Source organism: Ostrinia nubilalis, chromosome 15 (genome assembly GCF_963855985.1).
Source record: "Ostrinia nubilalis chromosome 15, ilOstNubi1.1, whole genome shotgun sequence".
NCBI lineage: Eukaryota > Metazoa > Arthropoda > Insecta > Lepidoptera > Crambidae > Ostrinia > Ostrinia nubilalis.
In genome coordinates this window covers 9,326,829-9,348,523 of record NC_087102.1, presented here as the reverse complement: position 1 = coordinate 9,348,523, position 21,695 = coordinate 9,326,829, and the positions used below count along the sequence as shown (strand labels likewise).

The 21,695-nt window shown below is 38.2% G+C and overlaps 2 protein-coding genes across 3 annotated transcripts; both read right to left on the bottom strand.

Annotated features, from left to right (window-relative positions):
• Positions 1 to 937: 937 nt before the first annotated feature.
• LOC135078491 (uncharacterized) lies at positions 938 to 5,944 on the bottom strand. Its single transcript, XM_063973034.1, has 8 exons — positions 5,789 to 5,944; positions 5,623 to 5,697; positions 5,220 to 5,342; positions 4,585 to 4,611; positions 3,575 to 3,619; positions 2,136 to 2,255; positions 1,639 to 1,749; positions 938 to 1,082 (listed from the first exon to the last, which is right to left on the bottom strand). The coding sequence occupies exons 1-8, from the start codon at positions 5,853 to 5,855 to the stop codon at positions 1,000 to 1,002; spliced, it is 651 nt and encodes a 216-aa protein (XP_063829104.1). The 5' UTR covers positions 5,856 to 5,944; the 3' UTR covers positions 938 to 999.
• A 423-nt stretch (positions 5,945 to 6,367) lies between these two features.
• On the bottom strand, positions 6,368 to 20,331 carry LOC135078492 (uncharacterized). Of its 2 annotated transcripts, XM_063973035.1 has the most exons (7): positions 20,104 to 20,331; positions 19,830 to 19,904; positions 19,274 to 19,372; positions 7,072 to 7,107; positions 6,861 to 6,953; positions 6,557 to 6,700; positions 6,368 to 6,468 (listed from the first exon to the last, which is right to left on the bottom strand). In XM_063973035.1, exons 1-7 carry the CDS (start codon positions 20,171 to 20,173, stop codon positions 6,386 to 6,388), a joined length of 600 nt encoding a protein of 199 aa, XP_063829105.1. In that variant the 5' UTR covers positions 20,174 to 20,331; the 3' UTR covers positions 6,368 to 6,385. The 2 variants fall into 2 exon arrangements, with proteins under 2 accessions (XP_063829105.1, XP_063829106.1); XM_063973036.1 differs by lacking the exon at positions 19,274 to 19,372.
• Positions 20,332 to 21,695: the final 1,364 nt, after the last annotated feature.

Here is a 21,695-nt window from a genome sequence, read left to right as displayed (position 1 = left end):
AATGCGTTGTATTATTCACTTTACGAATTCACAAGAATTATTGTAATAAAATCTATGATTTAAGTTGTGAAATACGCAAGAGATAATAAAACTATAGGGAAAAAGTTCTTTCTTTTCAGTTGATTTGAATACTACAGAATTTATAATCTGATGATTACTTACTTAATTACTTTTGGTTGGTACCTTTTCCACACAGAATGTGTGACTATCACGTTATTTTTCCTCGTATCTTGTGAGTTTGTCAACTAAGGTAAATTATTTTTCCTTCTTATTTATTTCTCTCGATCAGGCATTTTTTATCATTTCTTACCACCACGGAGGCGTAGACATTAATAGTTTTTGAGTTGTAGTTTTAATTTACAACATCTCGTTGATACTACACTCACAATATATCATTCGGTTTTGAGACCGTCCGACTTGGTAATTGGGCTCATATTGTATCCGCTAAATAGACAATCCGTCACTATTATTTACAGCCGTCATTCTAGTCCCGCATCATAAATACGGCTCTTCGAACGTCAGCTCGGATCGATGAGTTAATAATATTATAGAATTATCTCCGGTGGTATCCATAAATAAGGCCCGGTTAATTTTTGTTCCGTGCCTCTGTTCTGAGGTCAAGTAGCCTAAAATATTGTTATACAGGCAATAATTGATTAGTTTTATTTGTTCTTTGTTTGATTTAGTGTGCGCAATGACAGAACATCGACAAGCAATGTGTTTTAGTCATACGTGTCCTTCGCTGTGCAAAATAAATGAATGGAACTTATAGATATAGACGATAAGTTGTCTGATTATTTTGTCTATTGTTTTATAATATAGCTATAAATTATTAAAGTTAATTATTAGTTAATAGTGTTTGCACAGTCGTCAGCTGTTCTTTTAGAGATGGGATATTATTTTATTATATGTAGTTCAGTAAATAAACTGCGATTACTTATATTTTCGTGTAGGTATTTAATATTAGCTTAGCTTTAAGTAATGAAAACTGAGATTTGGTCAAGAGCTATTAGGTATTTTAATCTGAAGCCAATCCAGGTCGTCGTCTGTTGGCTTCGGGACATTATACTGCACTTTTACCCCTGAAAAAAGTTTTTAAATAATGATTAATACATAAAATGGCGACTACGAACTGCATATTTTAAGATTATAAATATTTATAAACTTTTTTTTACATATTTTCCAACCTAGAAGAATTAAGAACGTAATAATCTATTTAGTTATAACGAAGGCTGTGTCTTCAAACAATTAATAATTATATTTTGACTATCTTGTTTTATAGCGCCTTCAGTAAGGTTCGAACCCACTACCACAGCTGATGATGTTGTCCAAATTCAAAAGCGGTATTGCCAATTTTTTTTTGTTGCAATGAATTTACGGGACTATTCCCGCCTCTTGTTCCAACCGCTGCAACTCCTGTGAAGCCAGGATCTACAGCTTGACCACCAATAAAAACCAGTGAAGGTCAAGTTATTGCAGTAAATTTAGTGTACAACAAGCTTGATTTAAAATGAAGTCAATAAGATTGACAAGTTCCTCTAACTGCCCACGCAAACTGAATTACTTAGATTTGCTGATTTACCACCGGTAGTATTATGATTACTTCAAATACCTGTGCATATTAATGAATTTAATTACCTTTTCCTATTAATTGCATGATTTCTTGAATATTGCGGTGGGCCTGGATAGGACGTGGTGAGTAACCCTTTTGTGCTGTAGTTGCTGTATTCTGGTGATTACCGCTGCAGTCTAGGATGTGAAATAGTTTGATAGATGAATCATTTGTAGTTGTACTTATGCTTTAATTATGTCTCTATCTTGTCTTTCATTCTGACTGGGATTCCAGTATGTAGAAGGTGCCTTCGAAAAACTTGATTATATTCATTGGAATTTAGGTATAGATACTGATGTGAGTCTTTTGATCGAATGATTCGTAGTCGTAGTACAGATGACAGCACATAATACTATACAATTTTGTTGCAATATCACCCTTATTACAACTACATAAAACCCTCTAGCGTTTAGCTTGATGTGCTGTCGGCTAAACATATTTGCATGGCGGGCAAAAAATCTTAAAAGTACCTATGCTCTTTTACATTACTTTTGCCAATTAAAATCATAGTATAATTGGTTACCTGAATGAGATGCCAGTTTCTTCTCGAACTCATCTAATGCTTGCTTCAAATCATCGAGATAAATTGGAGATTTGTTGGGCTCTTGCACTGCATTGATTTGTGATGCTGATGTGAAGAGTGCTATAAATTGTACAAATTATTATTAATAATAATTAAAAAAGGAGCGAACGATTTCTAAATCGAGATAGGCCAATATAAACTTCTTATTTTGTTATAACGTGACTTTTTTCGGTAGGTAAGATTCCGGGCGATACTCGCTTGCCTTCGTTCGATATTATGATTTTCGATCGACTTTTCATCAGGTGAGTGACAAAGCTTAATACCTAGATATAATATTATTGTGGTTAAAAAATAAAGTAGGTATACCTAGTTTCCTTTATATGTGTTATAGTCAAACCTCGAAGTTCCGGCACTCCTAGGTTTGACTAGTCAATCCTCAGGTCTGACTAGAAGTCTTAGTCAAAGCCCAAACATTTCGGCCTTTGACTAAAGAATGTTAGTCAAACCTAGGAGTAACTAATTTGGTCAGGCAAACGTCGAAACTCAATTTAATGAAATCGGGGTTTGACTAGTCAAACCTCAATTAAGACTTTAAACTATACTTCATTCTGATCTTGAACTTATTGCATAGGCGTTACGGTCGGTTATCACGCGCACGCGCAGCTATCTCTTTAGGTGAAGGTACGAGTAACTAAACTTATTTACTGAGGTAGTTTGTCAGTGTTTCTAGATCGATCTTGAAATTACTAATTTTTAGGGTTCTGTTACCTTAAATTAAAGGATAAAGAGTTAAAACGCAACCCTATTACTATGACTTCGCTAAAGGTTGTCGTCTATCACCAGGCACGTAACTAAATATTTTGAGAATGATTCATGAGATTCGTATCTCATAATTTATCATTATTTAGTTTTCTATTCACTTTAAAAATAAATAATTCAATAAAATACTTAAATATTTAAGGGGGGTTCCTTTACAGCAAAAGTGACTTGTTGCAGTTTTCTACTCGATATTAAAACGTAAACAGGTGAACCCTTGAAATATTCACATAATATTTAGTTGCATATCTATTTTAAAAATAAATCATAAAATTAAAATAAAATAAATATTTATGGGGGGCTCCCATACAACAACAATGTCTCACGGAACCCTTCGTGAGCGAATCCGACTCGCACTTGGCCGGTTTTCTATTTGCCGTCTACTTTTGACCGAGTCTGCCAGTCGTTTCTAGGATTGACTAGGCAAAGCCCGAAACAGATTATTTTAGTTTCGACGTTTGACTGAACAGTTTAGGCACTTCTAGGTTTGACTTAGTCAAAGGCCGAAATAAGAATTCACTTCGGGGTTTGCCTGAAGGACTTGGTCAAACCTAGAATAGACCAGTCATTCCGCGAAGAGACTGCATATCGACCTTTGACTATGACATATGTATCATACTTACTTGTTGTTGTAGCCGTTGTAGGAGCAGCAGTTGTCATTGTTATTGCTGTAAAATTCAACTAATATCTTATATCAAACTACATAAATTCATTGCACTTTAATCAGATTTTCATGAGATATGGAACTGACAGTTAAACTATAAATTTAAATTACAAGTTTCGATTCTACATATAATTACATTTTCCGTATTTGGTATAACATGTATATTTATCTACCAAAGCCGCGGGCAAAAGCAAAGTTAAAGCGCTTAAATATTACTTTAAATCCTTTAGTGCAGTTTGCCAAATCTGCTAAAATTTGTAAAAAAAAGTCTTTTGGGACAATTTACCATTTTCGACTTTTCAAGCTAACTTACAACAACTCGAGCGAGGCCAATGATCATTTGGGTGTAGACCACCTTTTTTGTCCTTTCATAAAACTGATGAATTACTAATAATACTCAAGACAAATTATGAATACTTTTAAAGACAATAATATCAGCGAGGAATATAGTCCGTAGTGGATGCCCGATGGATTAGCAAGCTGAAGTGGCAATGGACAGGGCACATAGTACGCAGAACTGACAGCCGATGGGACAGCAAGGTTCTGGAATGGGGGCCGCGTACCGGAAAACGCAGCGTGGGATGTCCACCCACGAGGTAGACCGACGACATCATAAAGGTAGCAGGAAGGCGCTGGACGCAGGCCGCTACCAACCGGGCAACATGGAAAGCATTGGGGAAGGCCCATATTCAGCAGTGGACGTCCTATGGCTGAGATTATGATGATGATGATGATAGTCATAGTCATAGTGATACATGTTATTGCATCATGTTGGTACATTTGATGATGAGTGGATGCAGGCCGCTACCAACCGGGCAATATGGATATCATTGGGGAGGCCTACCTCCCATAAAGTCTATTCTACTATTATATACTATCTTCAACAGTGGACGACGGACGTGCTGTGGCTGAAATGATGATGAAGAGTCTGTAGTAGATTGTACGGTTAAAACAGAATGCTCTACTCACCATTTGAGTCATTATTATCGGAGCGCCCTGAAAGTTAAAAACGTATTTTTTAATCCAATTTAGTTTCAGCCATAAAAAAATACAAATTCAGCCGAGCCACAAGAGGATAGTAGGTAAATAGTTGTGAAAATTTGGGTCAGTTGTCCTAAAATCGACGTGTAGTAAATTCTTTAATAGATTTTCATGTATTGCTTAAAGAACCGCACGAAATGAAAATTTTCTTTGAACGCGTTATTGTTTTATTATAACTTTTGAATTTACGGATAACGGCACAATAAGCTGGCATGGGGTCCCATTGTATAAGAATTGCCATTTTACAAGAATAATACACTAAACTACATAAGTACCTACTCTTTACTCGAAATAATGCTGCAGCTTGCAAATGTTGTTGTTGCAATTCACGAAGGCGAGTGAGCTTTACATGTGTGGTACCTCGCTACTGTTCATTTTTCAAATGTTTTGGTAGACATTACACTATCGTTATGTGCATGTACACGTACACACACAAGTAAAACTTTCTCGTCTTCGTGAGTTGCAAGAACTATATTTGGACCAACCTGGACCGCGCGGGCGGAGCTACCCGCTAAAGCTTGTAATAAAATAAACATAATATTCTTGGAAGGGCTTTCACTCACATGTTTTCTTCGGATATTTGACCACCCGCACGTTGCCTCGCCTGAAGGGCAAAGGACTTGGTTTCTTAGTAACTGGACCAGAGTATTCGATCTGCAATTCTATCTGGTGATTTGGAAATTGTTCTGTAAGAAAATATCGAATTTATTTTGAAACATTTGAATATTATGAATCACTTATCTCACTGTTTGTTCGCCTTGTATGCTAAGTATAAGCATGCAAACTTAATTAGAATTCATACATGAAAGAATTAAATGTCATAGCTGAATCAAGAGCATTCAAACTTCAACTATAGATTTAAAAACCTCATCTACCTTGTTTTAATCATCCTCCTATGTACTTTCTAAAAAACTCATTTTTGACAGAAAAAAAGAAATAAATAATAATACTTGTGTAGGTACAAACTTGATAACTGGTTTATTGTATTAAAATATCCATGAGCCACTCTCTCCATTTTCTTAAATACACCACTAGTGTCAACTGAAAAAATAAATAAACACTTCCGTACTTTTAAAACTTTCAAAGTTACTTGCAAATAAACTTTGATTAAGTATTTAATTTGTATAATTACCTCTAATGAGAGAAGTTTCACTTTCACGACCGAGTGTAATAAATATAAAAAACAAAGTACAAAACATTACTGTGCAATCACTTCACCATTTTTATTGTTTCAAATAAAGTTTTGTAGTTCACGACTATTAAAATGGGTATTGCTAAATTTAATAGTCTATACGCTGCGACAAACCCGAATAAATTCAATATCTAGATAATAAAGTTTATCGTTCAATTTTATGTGTTTGTTCAAAGAAGTGAATGACGGATTTCCTTGGAGAAGAAATACAAATAGCTTTTAGAAAACGAATGGTGAAAAGTAAAATACCACAAAGAAGTGTAAAGTACCATATTTACAAGGGGCTAAATTATGGAAAATGAGTTTATAAGATGGCAGAACGAAAAACAGACTATAATGGCGTCAGTTCTTGATTACATAGTAACTTAATAGTAATCTGTGCCAAAAAATTCGTGCTCTAGTCGATTCAAGGCCTGAAACATACATATAGCACTAACCCCAAATCAACTGATCTCTATACTCAATACTTTAATCTACAAAAATCGGAATATCTATGTATTTACAGTATTAAAAACCAAATTCATTGGAGTGTTTTATTTAGTGCCCCGTTTTGGGAATCTTAATCTTCATCCAATGAAGATTTTCAGGGATTGGGTCTTCAATACTATGTATAGTGATTCCTGTAAAAGCATTAATTAAAAATATTGTGTTATTGTTTTCACTTTGATGGAATTAGAATCTACCCTCATTACTATTTTGAATACTTGCCTCTTTTTATAATATCCAATACTTCCTCCAAGTTTGAAGCCTTTATAAGACTTCTCTTAGCTTTATTTAATCTTGAAATTATTACAGGATTTTGTTGATGGTTAGTGTTTTGTGGTGATTCATCAAAATGCTTTTTCGTACATTCTGAAAATCGATAAATAATTTGGAAAAGCTCACTTGAAAGTCATCAGTTAAATAAGTTGGTGTATAAATTTTGTGCATATAAAAACTAATAGAGACCAAAAAACCTATCAGATAAATATGAGCAACAACTGAAAACAAAAAAGAGTGATTTATCACTTACTGTGTAAGGTTTTCCGTTTTTCTGCTATTTCTTTTAAACCTTTTAATAAGTCTTCTTTATTTGCTAGTTTCTTAGCGTTGCTAGTAGTTACCTCTGCAAAAATGTAAATGGCTGAAAATTTTGAGCGGCTAATCTTTACATAGAGCTTCAGAAACAACAGTTTTTAAATTGTTTGAAAATTAGCTCTAATTAGTATTGAAGTAAACTCTACCAGATCGGCTTGTTGTAACGGCATCTGTCATCTCACCTGAAAATAACAATGATATTGTTCACTTTTGACATAAATGTGAAACCATAGTCGTAGCATTATTTAATATTTTTCGTATAGCAACATTTGGTTGAAATGTCAAATAAAGTTAGTTGCAAAATTTGGATTCGGCCGTCGTGTCGCTCTCGTTTTCGAATCGCCAAAAAGGCGGTTAAACTTTTCGGAATTATCGCGCAAGCATAGAAATTACTCTCAATTAGTGTCGCAGTAGTTTAAAGTAGTATATTTATTAAATCCATCATCGATTGCGTGAGAGGCGGTGTGAAGGTGTCCAGCGTGGCCGTTACTACAAGGACGGTAGGAACTCATCTGGGCCCAGCACTGGGGGATTACTTGAATTGTACGTATCAGGCTAAACATCTTCAGGAGCCAGGTAAGCCCGATCGCAATCCTTTTACATTATTTTCAATCTTAAAGTTTTTCACCCAAGTCACAGAAATATTTTGGAAGTCTCCCTATCGCTATACAGTCCACTTTTATCGAAATCGCTTCATTTTTTGGCCTTCCGAGCCGCATTTTATTGAAAAGTGCCTTTTCGTGGCGATTTCCAACATATTTTTCGTGATTTTACACATTTTTCATTTTTATAAATTAGTTGAGGGTGGTTTGCTTTGCGCGATAAATCGTTTCGTTTCGTGTCGTTGTGGTGGCAGTTGTAGTCCGCCATATTTTTCGCTGTCGATTTTTTTTTGTTTGTTGGCACTACTACTTCCTACCATAGACAATCATAACATTTACCGGGTTAGGTAGTTCTTTTTTTTATCGATTAGTGTTATTGATTTTTGTTTGACAGTTGGTTTAATCTGTCGTTCGAAATGCCAATGTCAACAAATGAATCACTTGTTGAAATTGCAGATGCAAATAGAATTGCACGGGATTATGCTATTATGCGATTGGAATTTATTGAAAGTTCCGAATTATTAGGATACACTGAGGCGGACATTAAAGATCTTGCTAATGAATTCCATGACGCGCAGCGGAAGGTGTTGTTATCGTTATCGGATCCGTCTGCGCGGAGTGAGGAGATGAGTGCAACTTACGAATTCGAGAAGAAAATGTTAGCTATTAAACATCGTTTGCGTAGTAAACAATCACAAGAAAGTGAATCGAAACCCTGTGTTGGCGAGGCAGTTGTGGCTAATTTACCTAAAATTGACATTAAACCTTTCGATGGGAAATTAGAAAATTGGGTATCGTTTATTCAACTTTTTGATTCGTTAATTCATAGCAGAAATAATATATCGAACGTCGAAAAGTTACACTATTTGTTGTCGAGTGTACAAAATTCTGCTTATGAACTAATTAAAAATTATCCGCTTAGCAATGAAAGTTATACGGATGCATACGGTTGTTTACGGAAATACTATGACAAAAAGAGACAGATTGCTACACACTATTACGAAAAAATATTATCCTGTGAACCGATCAAAACAAAGACGGCCAGTGACCTTGAACGTATTCATCGCACGTTTACTGAGAACTTATCGGTCTTAAATAAATACAGTTTACCAAATAGTAACTTTATGCTCTTTTACCTATTGTGGTCAAAATTGGATAAATGCACTCGTGAAGCATTTCAACTACAGCATAATAGTGATGAAATTCCGTTGTTCTCAGACGTCATTAATTTTATCGAAAAGCAATATAGGGCACTGGACCTGTCGATTGTCGTACCTCTGTCGAATAATTCGGGTGGTTCTTTTAAGGGTAAACATAGTGGGGTAAGCATGCCTAAACAGTCGTTCGTAGTCTCTTGTCCAACCTGTCGCTTTTGTGGTGGCCAGCACAGTCTCACTGCTTGTGATGAATTTTTAAAACTTGACATAAATTCTCGTTTTAATTTTGTTAAACAGAATGGTCTCTGTTTGTTGTGTTTTTCGGATACGCATAGGGTAAAAACTTGTCGTGCTTCTCGTTGTGGAGTGTGTCGTAACTCACACAATACCTTATTGCATTTTACAAAACAAACTCAGACCTCATCTGTAACTGACAGTACACAACCTGATAAGAATAATATCGTTTTAACTTCAGTAACTAGTAATAATACTGTCTTGTTTTCGACTGTCAAGGTTTTAATTAAAAATAGTTCCGGTAACTTTCAACCCGTGCGTGCACTGCTAGACTGCGCTAGTGCTTGTAATTTTATTTCGGAACCCTGTGCCAAAATGCTGGGACTTAATATTTGTCGTGGCCAACATTCCGTCAATGGAATTGGCAATTCTGTCGCTCAGCCACTTGGTTCGTTGTCGTGTGAACTAAAACCGTCTGGTAAATCATTACTGTCGTCAAATATAAAATTTGAAGCTCTCGTTTTGTCGGCAATTTGTGCTGATCAGCCTGCCCAACCTATTGATTCGTCCGCATGGTCGCACATACGGAACTTACTTCTCGCTGATCCCGACTTTGCTCATCCAGGGCCGGTAGACATACTGCTCGGTGCAGATATTTTCGCTTCTTCGTTACTACCGGGCCTTAGGAAGGGGAAGGCTGGTCAGCCCAAAGCGCTTAACACCATCTTTGGATGGATTATTTTGGGGGAGTGTGACGTCAATCGACTCGCACCCAAACCTGTCGGTCGTAGCAATAATAATTGCCTTCTCGTCTCGAATATTTCACAAACGTCGTTGGATAACTCCATTAAAAGATTCTGGGAAATAGAAAATGTAAATTCTCCGCAGAAGTCTTACTTGTCGAAGGAGGACCAACTTTGTGAGAGTTATTTTGTCGATAATCATTCTCGTAACCATGAAGGTAGATTTGTGGTGCCCTTACCTTTTGTCGATCCCACAAATAAACCTGTCTTTGTGAATTCCCGTGAAATTGCGCTTAAACGCCTTTTCTCATTAGAACGCAAATTGAACACTAGTCCTGAATTAAGAGCTGAATATGTCGCTTTCATGGAAGATTATAAAGAACGCGGTCATCTTGAGGAGGTTGATCCTCCTCCCACGAGTAAGGGGCGGTTTTATTACATACCCCATCACGGTATTTTACGCCCTGAATCTGTCAGCACGCCTCTCCGCGTTGTTTTCGATGCCAGCGCGAGAGATGGCAAAGCGGTCTCACTCAATGAAACCTTACTCGCCGGGCCGAAACTTCAGACTAATATTTTCGATCTGCTTATGCGCTTTCGTTGGCATGCTGTTGTTTTCACTGGAGATGTGAAACAGATGTATAGGCAAATATTAGTTCCAGAAGAAGACGCGGAATACCAGCGCATTTTGTGGCGTCCTAGTGCTGATGGACCAGTGCGTGACTATCGATTGTTAACCGTGACGTATGGAGTATCGTCGGCACCGTTTCAGGCTCTTCGAACCATGGCTCAACTTGCCACAGATTCTGCTGAGGAGTACCCAGCTGGTTCCGCAGTCCTGTCACGTGACATCTATTTAGATGACGTAGTCACTGGTGCGAACTCGGTCGAGGAGGCTTGCTCTCTTCAGATGGAACTGACCAAAATATTGTCGTCGGGTGGGTTCCATCTGAGAAAGTGGACCTCCAACAGTAGCACTTTTCTCGATAGCCTTCCCCCTTCGGACTTGTATTCGGGTGACTTCAAGCGTTTTGAAGAGATTCCTGACCTTTCGCTTAAAAATCTTAGGTCTGTTGTGGTAGCCACAATCAGATTCTTTTAGTTTTCGTGTTGCAGATACTTCGATTTTCGTCGGTTTCCACTGTGAAACATATTCTTTCGTATTGTTTTCGATTCGCTCATAATTTAAAATTAAATCGGTTTGTAACCGTAATAACGGACCTTTGCAGCCGTCCAAAATTCATGGCGCCTTTATGTTTTTTGATCAAATCTGTGCTGTTGTTTATTGTCGAGTTGTTACTGATGAATGTTCGTATATCGTTAATCTTCGTCTGGAAGCGGGTCTTCTCAGGGTGGGCGGTCGCTTGGCTCATCCCAGGGTTGATTTTGAAGTGAAACATCCATTGCTACTACCTCGTTCACACCGTCTCACTTCCTTGATTATCCAGGAGTACCACGTTCGCTTCATGCACCCCGGTGCGCAAACTCTCCAAAATCTCCTTGCACAGCATTTTTGGATCCTGTCGTGTAAACGCGCCATTCGGTCGGTAATTTCGGGCTGCATTAAATATTTTCGTGTCCGTCCGCAATCAGCCCCCACACCACTCATGGGTAATTTACCGTCGTATCGGGTTAACCAAATTAATCCTTTCTCGAGTTCTGTCGTTGACTAGATATGGTGGACCTTTCGATATAGCTCTCGGACGTGGTCGCGGTGTTAAGACCTTTAAAGGTTACATTTGCGTTTTCGTTTGTACCACTACGAAAGCTATACATATCGAGCTCGCCTCTGAGCTGTCGACGGAAGCTTTTCTTGCTGCTTTGCGCAGATTTATCGCACGTCGTGGAAGGTGTAGTCAGCTCGTATCGGATCAGGGTCGCAATTTTATCGGTGCAAGTAACTATCTTGGTTCCTTAATGCAGATGGCCGCGGATGCTCAGGAAATAAAATTTTCGTTTAGTCCTCCTGGGAGTCCCCACTTCAATGGCTTAGCGGAAGCAGGGATCAAGTCGGTTAAGACACATCTGGCTCGCGTTATCGGTACTCAGCGACTTACCTTCGAAGAGCTTTATACCGTTTTGGCTCAGGTCGAAGCGATGTTAAATTCTCGGCCTTTGACCCCCTTAAGTTCTGATCCTAACGATCTTGCAGCTTTGACCCCAGGACATTTTCTCACATTAGAGCCCATGACTATAATGCCCGAGGAGAATCTTGTCGGTCAAAACATTGGCGCTCTTCAGCGCTGGAAGCTTATCCAACAGATGCACCAGGACTTTTGGGTTAGATGGCGCAATGAATACATGCACACCTTACAGCAACGTGCTAAGTGGGATAAAACCAATGCTAATATAACTGTGGGAACAATGGTTCTAGTTGTGAATGAGCTACTGAGCCCACAAAAGTGGCCATTGGGTCGTATTGTTGCCTTACATCCTGGCTTAGATGGAATTTGTCGAGTGGTGACCGTGAGGACTGCTGCTGGGCAGTACAAAAGACCAGTCGTTAAGATTTGTCCTTTGCCTTTGGCAAATGACTTATCAAATTAAATTTAAATAAGTTTCGTTTATCGCTTTACACTGCCTTCGCGAATACAGGGTGAGTGTAAACCTATCGTCTCGTAGTTTGTAAGTTGCACTTGTTGCCTTATCGTATTTTTTTTGAATTTTCGCCGTATTCTTTTTTTCGTTTTCGTAGTAAATACGGTTGTATTTAGGTGGGCGGAATGTTCACTTTTGACATAAATGTGAAACCATAGTCGTAGCATTATTTAATATTTTTCGTATAGCAACATTTGGTTGAAATGTCAAATAAAGTTAGTTGCAAAATTTGGATTCGGCCGTCGTGTCGCTCTCGTTTTCGAATCGCCAAAAAGGCGGTTAAACTTTTCGGAATTATCGCGCAAGCATAGAAATTACTCTCAATTAGTGTCGCAGTAGTTTAAAGTAGTATATTTATTAAATCCATCATCGATTGCGTGAGAGGCGGTGTGAAGGTGTCCAGCGTGGCCGTTACTACAAGGACGGTAGGAACTCATCTGGGCCCAGCACTGGGGGATTACTTGAATTGTACGTATCAGGCTAAACATCTTCAGGAGCCAGGTAAGCCCGATCGCAATCCTTTTACATTATTTTCAATCTTAAAGTTTTTCACCCAAGTCACAGAAATATTTTGGAAGTCTCCCTATCGCTATACAGTCCACTTTTATCGAAATCGCTTCAGATATTGATATTAGTAACATACCATACATAACAAAAACATGTGGATGGTACAACTAAGAGCACATAATAAAGAATCCCAAACTGTCATACAAAAACCGGTTAATGTCTTTACCTTGTAGATATAATAAGATATTATGCTTATTTTAACTTTACCAGTGAACCTCCTTTTATTCATTTTTCGGCGTTTTTCACGATATATCTCTGCGACACAATTTACAAATGAGGATCGGGGCGTACCTCCGATACATCAATACACTCATGTACCCTACACTGGACATTTATAGGCTATTATTTTACCCCTTATCTTCTACCTCTTGGAACAATCACCGAGAGCTAAAAACTGGATATCTCCACCAGACCATAAAGGTACATAAGCCTATATACAGGGTGTCCTAAAAACAATGGATAACCTTTCAACTATCGATAAGCCTTACTATAGTCTATCTTATATAAAATTTTGACTAAGCAAAAATATCTCACAGGCACAAAACAAAAAGTTTGTATTAACGGAACTGAGTCTTCTGGAGCACCTCTTACTATGGGTGTGCCGCAGGGATCAATATTGGGACCTTTGCTATTTCTTATTTACATTAATGACCTTCCTTACTTTGTAAAAGATCTGTGTGATATTGTGTTATTTGCTGATGACACATCTCTCATTTTCAAAGTTGATAGAGGTAAAGTAAATTTTGACGATATTAATAACACACTCTCACAGGTTCTACATTGGTTCACTGTTAACAACTTATTGTTAAATGCAAACAAAACTAAGTGCATTAAAGGATGATGGGCACAAATGTATGGAAAGTGGTACCCGCTCCAATAGCCATAACCAATATATATTTCAAAGGGCCTTTAGATGTAGGAAAATATCTGCTATGGGGCCAGTTCTAATTCACGTTTTGAAAGCAGTAATTCCACTAAGTATTATAAGAAAGTATAACACAATCATCCATGTATACGAGTATGTACAATGACTACAATCTATTAATATAACTAAAAGAAGCATTGAAAAGGAAAGGATTATACCTACGACGAACTACCCAAGCTATTAGCCCTTGATTCTCTTTCATCATCATCATCATCATGATCATTTCAGCCTTAGCACGTCCAGTTGAACATAGGCCTCCCCCAATTATTTCCACAATGGCCGGTTGGTTGCAGCCTGCATCCAGCGCCTTCCCGCTACCTTTATGAGGTCGTCGGTCCATCTTGTGGGTGGACTTATTGGGTCTTGTGGGTTTATTCGCTTTAGCAACCCATTATAAAATCCTTAAGAAGTAATAAAACTCTAACCCCTTTATTAATAAAATTAAGTTACACCCGAGTTGAACTCAGGCTTAAATTGTCATTTGGTATGGAAATGTCATTTTAATCCATGGTTCATCTTAGGTGTAACTTTTTATTAATAAGGGGTAGTAGTTCTTCAAATAAAAATATTTATTTCACAATTATCCCTATAAATATTATAGAGTTAAGAAAGGATGCTGGAGTAGTAAACCCTTCATGCCTCGCATAACCTAAGTACCATACGATGGACACGGTGATACTTCGAATACACAAAAAGTATGTTTATCTTCGAACGCAACCAGATCTGAGGCTGGTGGCCATAGTAAATGTTGTTCGTCTTGGTAAGACCTTTCAAATGACACTACAAACATAACTATTGGAGCCGGGTACCATTCTGCAAAAAAGTATGTTTATCTTCGAACACAACCAGATCTGAGGCTGGTGGTCATAGTAAAAGTTGTTCGTCTTGGTAAGACCTTTCAAATGACACTAGAAGCATATCTATTGGAGTTGGGTACCATTTTGCCCATTGTCCTTTACCTTACCTAATGTGAGGCAGGTTTCCACGCAATTAATGGTGAAGAATGAACCATTAAATAGCATAAATTCCACAACATTCCTGGGAATCACTTTAGATGCTAAACTTCAATGGGGTCCTCATATTTTTTTTTTTTTTTTTTTTTTTTTTTTTGAATTTGTTTCTATGCACCTCTGACGATTGCATATCAGAGCCTTTTTTATTATGCAATTTTCAATTTTTTGTCTGGTGTGTTTTTAAAAGTTTTAGTTTTGATTTTTTACCAGTGTTTATTTTCTTGAAATTTTTGTTTAAAGTAATTTTTATTTTATTTAATTTTCTAAAAGATACCAAGTTCAATTTTCCGTTTTATCTATTTTATTAATATGCCAAATAGGTTTTCTGTTGTTCTGTTTCTTGCTTGTTTTAATTCGCGATGATCGGTTTCAGGACTTCCTTTAGTGTTACATTTTAACTATTATTTTAATTTCTACGTTAAGTTTGCAGGTTTTTCTTTAAGTTATTTTCTCTAGTTCTATTCTAAAATTTGCCCATCTGTACACTTTTCATTAATGTTTTTCTAGAGTAATCTCATATTACTTAGGTAACATTGGTGTTATTATTGTTTTTATGTGTGCGCCTTTATGCTGTAGTGTTCAGAGTGAGCTTTGATTCCAAATAGTTCTAATTTTCTCATAAAATTATCTTCTATTTGATTATATTTAGAAAATTTTGAATTTACTACAGTTTCTTTTCCGAATTTTAATTTATATGCCAAAAATGTGTAGTAGAAATTTTGAATTTTTCCAATTAACCAACTTTTCAACTTAATATTGTATTTTCCTTTTTCAGAGTTGCAGCGACGATCGAGGCAGTTGGCGACCAGGTAAGTTATGAGCTGGATGGAGTTATCGCCCGGGGCAACCTTAGCAGTAGGCCACTGTGGATCTGGCCAACGCGTCCCACCGCCTGCGCACTGGGCAGTCGTTGCTGAACGCATTGTGCTGGACGTGCTCCGCTTTGGCTCGCTGGCAGTTCCGGCACGACGGTGCCCCACCAGCGAGCTTCTCGGCGCAGTCGGTGCTAAGGTGTGGCCCTCCACAGTGGCTGCAGACATCCGCGGGCTCCGTGCAGAATCGCTTGCTGTGGCCGTAACCCAGACACTTGGTGCACTGCACCAGCGGTGACTGGTCGGCCACTCGGATGTGCTGCAAGTCGATGTGCACGGTTCCCGCATCAGTCGCTCTCCGCCAGATTGCCGGCGATACGCTCACAACTATATGGTGGGTATGGGGGTTTCTGGCCTTCTTTTTATAGCGTATCTGGACGCGGTCCTCCCCTTCGCGGAGTTCATGAAAAATGCCCCTGTTCTGATTTCTCAGAGCCTTCAGGACGTCTTCGTCGCTATTAAGCAACAAGACGTCCTTCAGGACTAGGAGCGGGTCCTTATTTTTCATGTCCTCCGCGACTAGGAGGCCCCCGTCTTCGATTCTTGCCTTCACCTTCCTCCTTTCCTCCTCCGAGCTACACCCCATAATTATCTTCTGGTCCTTTGCCTTTCTTATACGATCAACCTTTACCCATCCCTCCTTGGCGTTGACAGCGTCCCTGACCTTCCGCAGCACCTCCTCCCCTGTCTCCATCGCGTCCTTAGACGTGACCACGATGGAGTGCAGGGCCGACCTAACAGGCAGGCGCTGCTGTCCGGGCACGGACGCCGCGACGCTGGCATAGGTAGGTTGCCCAATATTCGTCCTATGTTTCTCTGCCTCTTCCTTAATCTCATCCAGTTTCTTGCTATTCTCCAGCAGGAGTTTCCGGTTTACCCTGATTTCAGCCAGTATTCTGTCCTCCTCCTCTCTACTATCCCTTTCCCTATCCGCTTCCTTCTCTTTTACAGGTTCGGGCTCGGCGACCTTCTTTGCCGGAGCCTTCCCCTTCCTCTCCAACTCTGCCTCTTTCACCAGCTGGTACAGCCGATCCAGAGCCTGCGTGACGTCGGTCTTGATGTCACCGCGCAGGTTCCTGGCTGTGCCAAGGGACATCTTGGCCTTCTGCAGGCAGGCTCTGGCTTCGGCTGTTCTTTCCTTGATTGCAGTGGCGGGCAGCTTGGGTGAGCTCGCCGACGCTGCCTCCACGGAAGCCCGGCGCACTGGCGCGGGTTTCTTGGGGGCCTTCGGGGGCTCGGCCTGCGGCGGGGTTGAGTCGGAGCCAGAAGAAAGCCCAGCTTTCCCTGTCTCCCACTCGCCGACGCTGCGTCTCACTCTCCCTGCCCTCCTGATAGGTGGGGACTCCGGAGACCTCTGCTGGACCTCGTCGCTGGGCTTCTTTGCTGGAGTCCTGAAGCCGAACATAATATCGTCAGAGGTGCGCGTCTCCTAAAATGTGGTACAATGTGATGATAAAAATCAATAGTCCGTATGACCGCGTTAAAATAAAATAAAGGTTTGTATAAGTTATATAAATAAAATTGTATAAAATGTAAAAATAAAAACAGTCTTGTTTCCCCTTTCAGGTACTCGTCAGTCTGGATGGCAGACACTGCGGCAGTCGGTGTGTCAGGTGAGTATTTATTACTTTGTAATGCGTCTTTTTTTCTTGCAGGTGCCGATTGCAGCAGCGTCGTGTCCAGAAGCGGTCAAATATGTCTAACTCGTCACAGTTAAATTTGTTAACTGGTCGAAATTACCTAAAACTACTTACAACTAAACCCAAATTTCGTCAAAAAGTCCCTAAGTGTCAACACTACCCAAATCAACCGAAAACCGAAATAAAAATTTTTGGCCCAATCTAAAAAGTTAACCTAGTAAAAGAGAAAAGGGTGGGTGGGCGGGCTGTTTTTTAAAGTTTTTGACCTCCGATCGCAACAAATGAGGTGTCTATGGATAGGGCTCGCCGAGACGAATCCAAAAAGCTGAAAAACGCCGGGGGTGGCCCTAGAAAATTTTGAAAATGACGCCCAAAAACCGTCTCAGATCCCAAAAGAAACACTAAAGACCACCAAAAAAGCGGAATTTAGTATGAAACGATGTCAATCGAACGTCACGGGAGTGCTAAACCGAAAAGGGTGAACCTATTAAAACGAAAAAATTTTGAAAAACCGACCAAAAATTACCAAGTTAAAAAATTTTGTATGAAAAAATTCTAAGTCAATATTAAAAATCTAAAAAATTGAATAAAATCGCCAGGAAGGGTGCTAGGGGTCTCAAAATGTTACGGGGGTGTAGGCAAAAATGTGGCGCTCAAAATGATGTATATAACCTATAGGTAGGCTATTATTTTCTAGAAATTTGAGTTGGGGGTCCTCATATTGAAACTCTGTCAAAAAGGCTCAGTTCGGCTGCTTTTGCAGTGAGAAAGATAAGGCAATTAACTGACATTGAAACGGCAAGGCTAGTATATTTTAGCTATTTTCATAGTATAATGTCATACGGCATATTGTTGTGGGGCTCAGCCGCGGACATTGAAACTGTGTTTGTTCTGCAGAAGAGAGCAGTGCGGGCCATTTATAACCTTGGACCCCGATTTTCCTTGAAAGATTTTTTTTAAGGAAATAAACATACTGACAGTAGCTTCACAGTTCATTTATGAAAACCTTTTATATGTCCGCAAAAATATAGAGCAATTCACGAAAAAGAGCGATTTGCATAACTTTAATACAAGAAACAAAAATAAACTTGCCGTTCCAAATTTCAGATTGCATAAGATTGGTAATTCATTTATGGGAAAATGTATGAAATTCTTTAATAAATTACCACAAACTGTTGTAGAACTACCCATTCATAAATTCAAAGCACATATTAAAAGTACCTTAATGAAAAAGGGCTACTATAAAGTCGATGATTATTTAAAAGATAAAAATGTTTGGGATACGTTACTGCCTAGCTCGCATAAATATTTATAACTTTGTACATTTTAAAGCATGTAAACCTTTGAAAAAGAGGCTGACAATAGTGACTGAGTTTCTTGCGCTGCTTCTTCTCAGCACTGGCCCATTTATTGTCCTGAAGCAGTGGTAGGGTTAATACTGGGACGTGTAAAAGTGCTTTTTTTAAGCCTATTTACAGAAATAAATGAGTTTTAATGAGTTTTTTTAATGAGTTTTTTTAATGAGTTTTAGTTTTATCACGGTTTTCAAGATTTTTAAGTTTTTTTTAGAAAATTGACACCTACGATTGCGATGCGAGATTACGAATTAAATTTTCCTTTTCTTCTTTTTCATTTTTTAAAATACTTTAGAACTATGTAGTTTGTTGAATTTTATAAGAAAAACTAATCACAAATGGCAATTTTCTAAAAATAAAAATCTTGAAATCTGTGATATTTTTACTAAGGTCAAAATGTTGATATTATAGGGATCTTGAGGTGGCCAATCGAAAGCTGTAAGCTTATACATTATTTTGGGACACCCTGTATAACCATGGTTTATTTTATGATTTCCTACGTGCTTTCGTTTTATCGTCGCATTGTCGCCACCGGTATAAACACTTGTCAACGCTAAAAGATGTTTCCTTACATTTATGGTAGCAACTCTACGGGGGGTACAGATCTATAAAGACGTCATGATGCTACAAAAAGTTTCTCACGAGCAATCGGAATTGTGTTGTGATCCTGCGGTTTTGGCGTGTGGACTGAATTTAAATGGGGGTGCAGTAAGTCCAGCCCTATACCCCGGTTTGGTACACCTGTAAATAGGTAGTTAATATTATAATTTATATTAAAAAAATGGATCTATCGCTTAACTCAGTCAGTGTCTGTCAAACCTGGTCGAGCTGGCGCAAGTGAAGGCCCAAAAAAAAACAATAATATGTAACCAAAAGCGGCACGGGATGGTGTTTTTATAATGTCAAACTTCAAATTTCTCTATCACGTCATAATATTATGTCAACACCACCCCTCTCGTGCCAATTTCATACCTCAGGAACTGAATTAAGCGCTAGAATTAAGCTGATAGTCTCAAACGAAACCTAATATTTTATACCAAACAAACAAAAGTAAATAAAAATATTAATCTCAGAATAAATCGTCAGTTTTGACATTATTTCCCATACTGAAACTGTCAATGTGCCAGTTACCAGGAGTTATTCTCGGATAAAAGTTTGGTCGAATTGGGCCTAAATGGCACAAACTGTAGGTGCTTACCAGATACGGCACGTAAGGGTCTAATAACTCTCCATATTACACGGTCCATCACTCTCCGTGAATTTAGTCCCGGCACTGCCAATATAAAAAACATAAAACATTGAAACTTTTCTTTCAATCTTTAAAAAAATGTTTATTTGATTAATCAAACATCAGTATTTTGTATTAGTTGCGGGAGCGCGCGTATCACCAGTATCACACACATTTCTACAAGAATCACATTATTATTTCAATTATAGAGACAAGTGTTCAAACATTCTAAATGGTAACTTACAATGAATGATATAGTTTTTTGAGAAAACACCAATATAATTCAAATAAATTAGCAAAATATATCTTCTCATAATCTTCTTGTTTTTAAGAGCTATTATTTTGTTTTTCAGCCGCACTTATCATTACTTTATAGGGTGTGTTATCCAGATGTAGGTAACCTAAAAACACTTGTAAATTGTGCACCAAAGAGTCGTGTGTGCGCAAAGAAAATATTAAATTTAATAAGCGATTCGATAAAGTTTACAGCGGAACTAAAATTATAGTTTTCGTGGATCTCGATTGCGGTCGTTATTTCAGAACGTAATATTGTTCTTATCGGGTGGAGTCGGCGACATCGTGAGAGTGCGCGTGTGCGCTTGCGTCGATATACAGTCATTTGTATGAATGCGCCTTATTATCAACGGGTTTGGTATCATTATAAATTCGATTGAGCGAGTTACATTATTTGCATGTTTTTAACAAGAGGGTTCGAATGCGATGGTCAGTTTAGGATTATTATCCACTAGTATGTTTTACCGTAAGGAAAAAAACATAGAATAGAGATTGTTCTCTATTATTTAGATCTTGTTTTTCTGTGAACGTCCCCAGCCAAAGCATATTTATATTGATTCAAAATGCTACCATTTTTAAACCACAAATGGTGGAAAACTTTTATTGTCTGTCTTTAATACATAAGAAGTCAGAGTGTCTAGCTTAATGTGCCGTCATCTATATTCAACAGATTTTTGTAGTCTAGCAATTTTTAGTTGCGTTTCTTTCGGAAATAAATGAACTACCATATTTTTGAGGTAACGTTTCCTTCACGTATTATTCAGCTACGTTATGCAGATTTTCGCATTCAACATGAAGTAATCATACACTTGACAAGTGGTCCTCGTCCAAATACTCCAGCTGTCTATCGGATCATTTTAACGACGCACTTCGTTAGCGGTCTGTATGGACTGTAGTAATTACATTTGCATGGAAATCCCCGTAAATTACCCCATAGCGGTGCTTGGTGTTCTACAAATCAGAGCAGACATAGAAGCGGCCACACAGTGCGTTACTCTTCTATAGATTTTCCTATAGTAAGTACTTGCCGGGTATATTCACCTACAATATTTGTTTGCAAAAAATATTTTATAACACTTTCACATTATTTCTATTGAAGAGGTCTAAAGTTTTTTGTAGCCAGAAATAAGTTCTCTGTATCCCTTCATAGATAATAGCTAATCATAGCAAATATTAAATATTAAAATAAATGAATTTTCCGCTGCTAATTATTAATTGAGCTTTTATAGTCACTGTAGTACAAGTTGCTATGTACCTAAACACCAAGCAGATAGGCAGTACTTGTACTCTTACATTATTTACTTAGTTGAATATACATTTCAACACTAATGAAAATGCTATAAATAAGACAAACAATGCCTTGCTCTCGGAGTACTTAACCCATTAGCCATAGCAAGAGCAAATCGATAATACCTACTTCAAGAAAAAAATCTGTATCTGTCCAAAATTTTTATTTTGTGCTGTTCTGTCTATCGAGCAACATTTTTTTTGAAAAATGACTAAAGCATGCGAGGAGCTCAGGACCAGTTATTTTTAAACAGA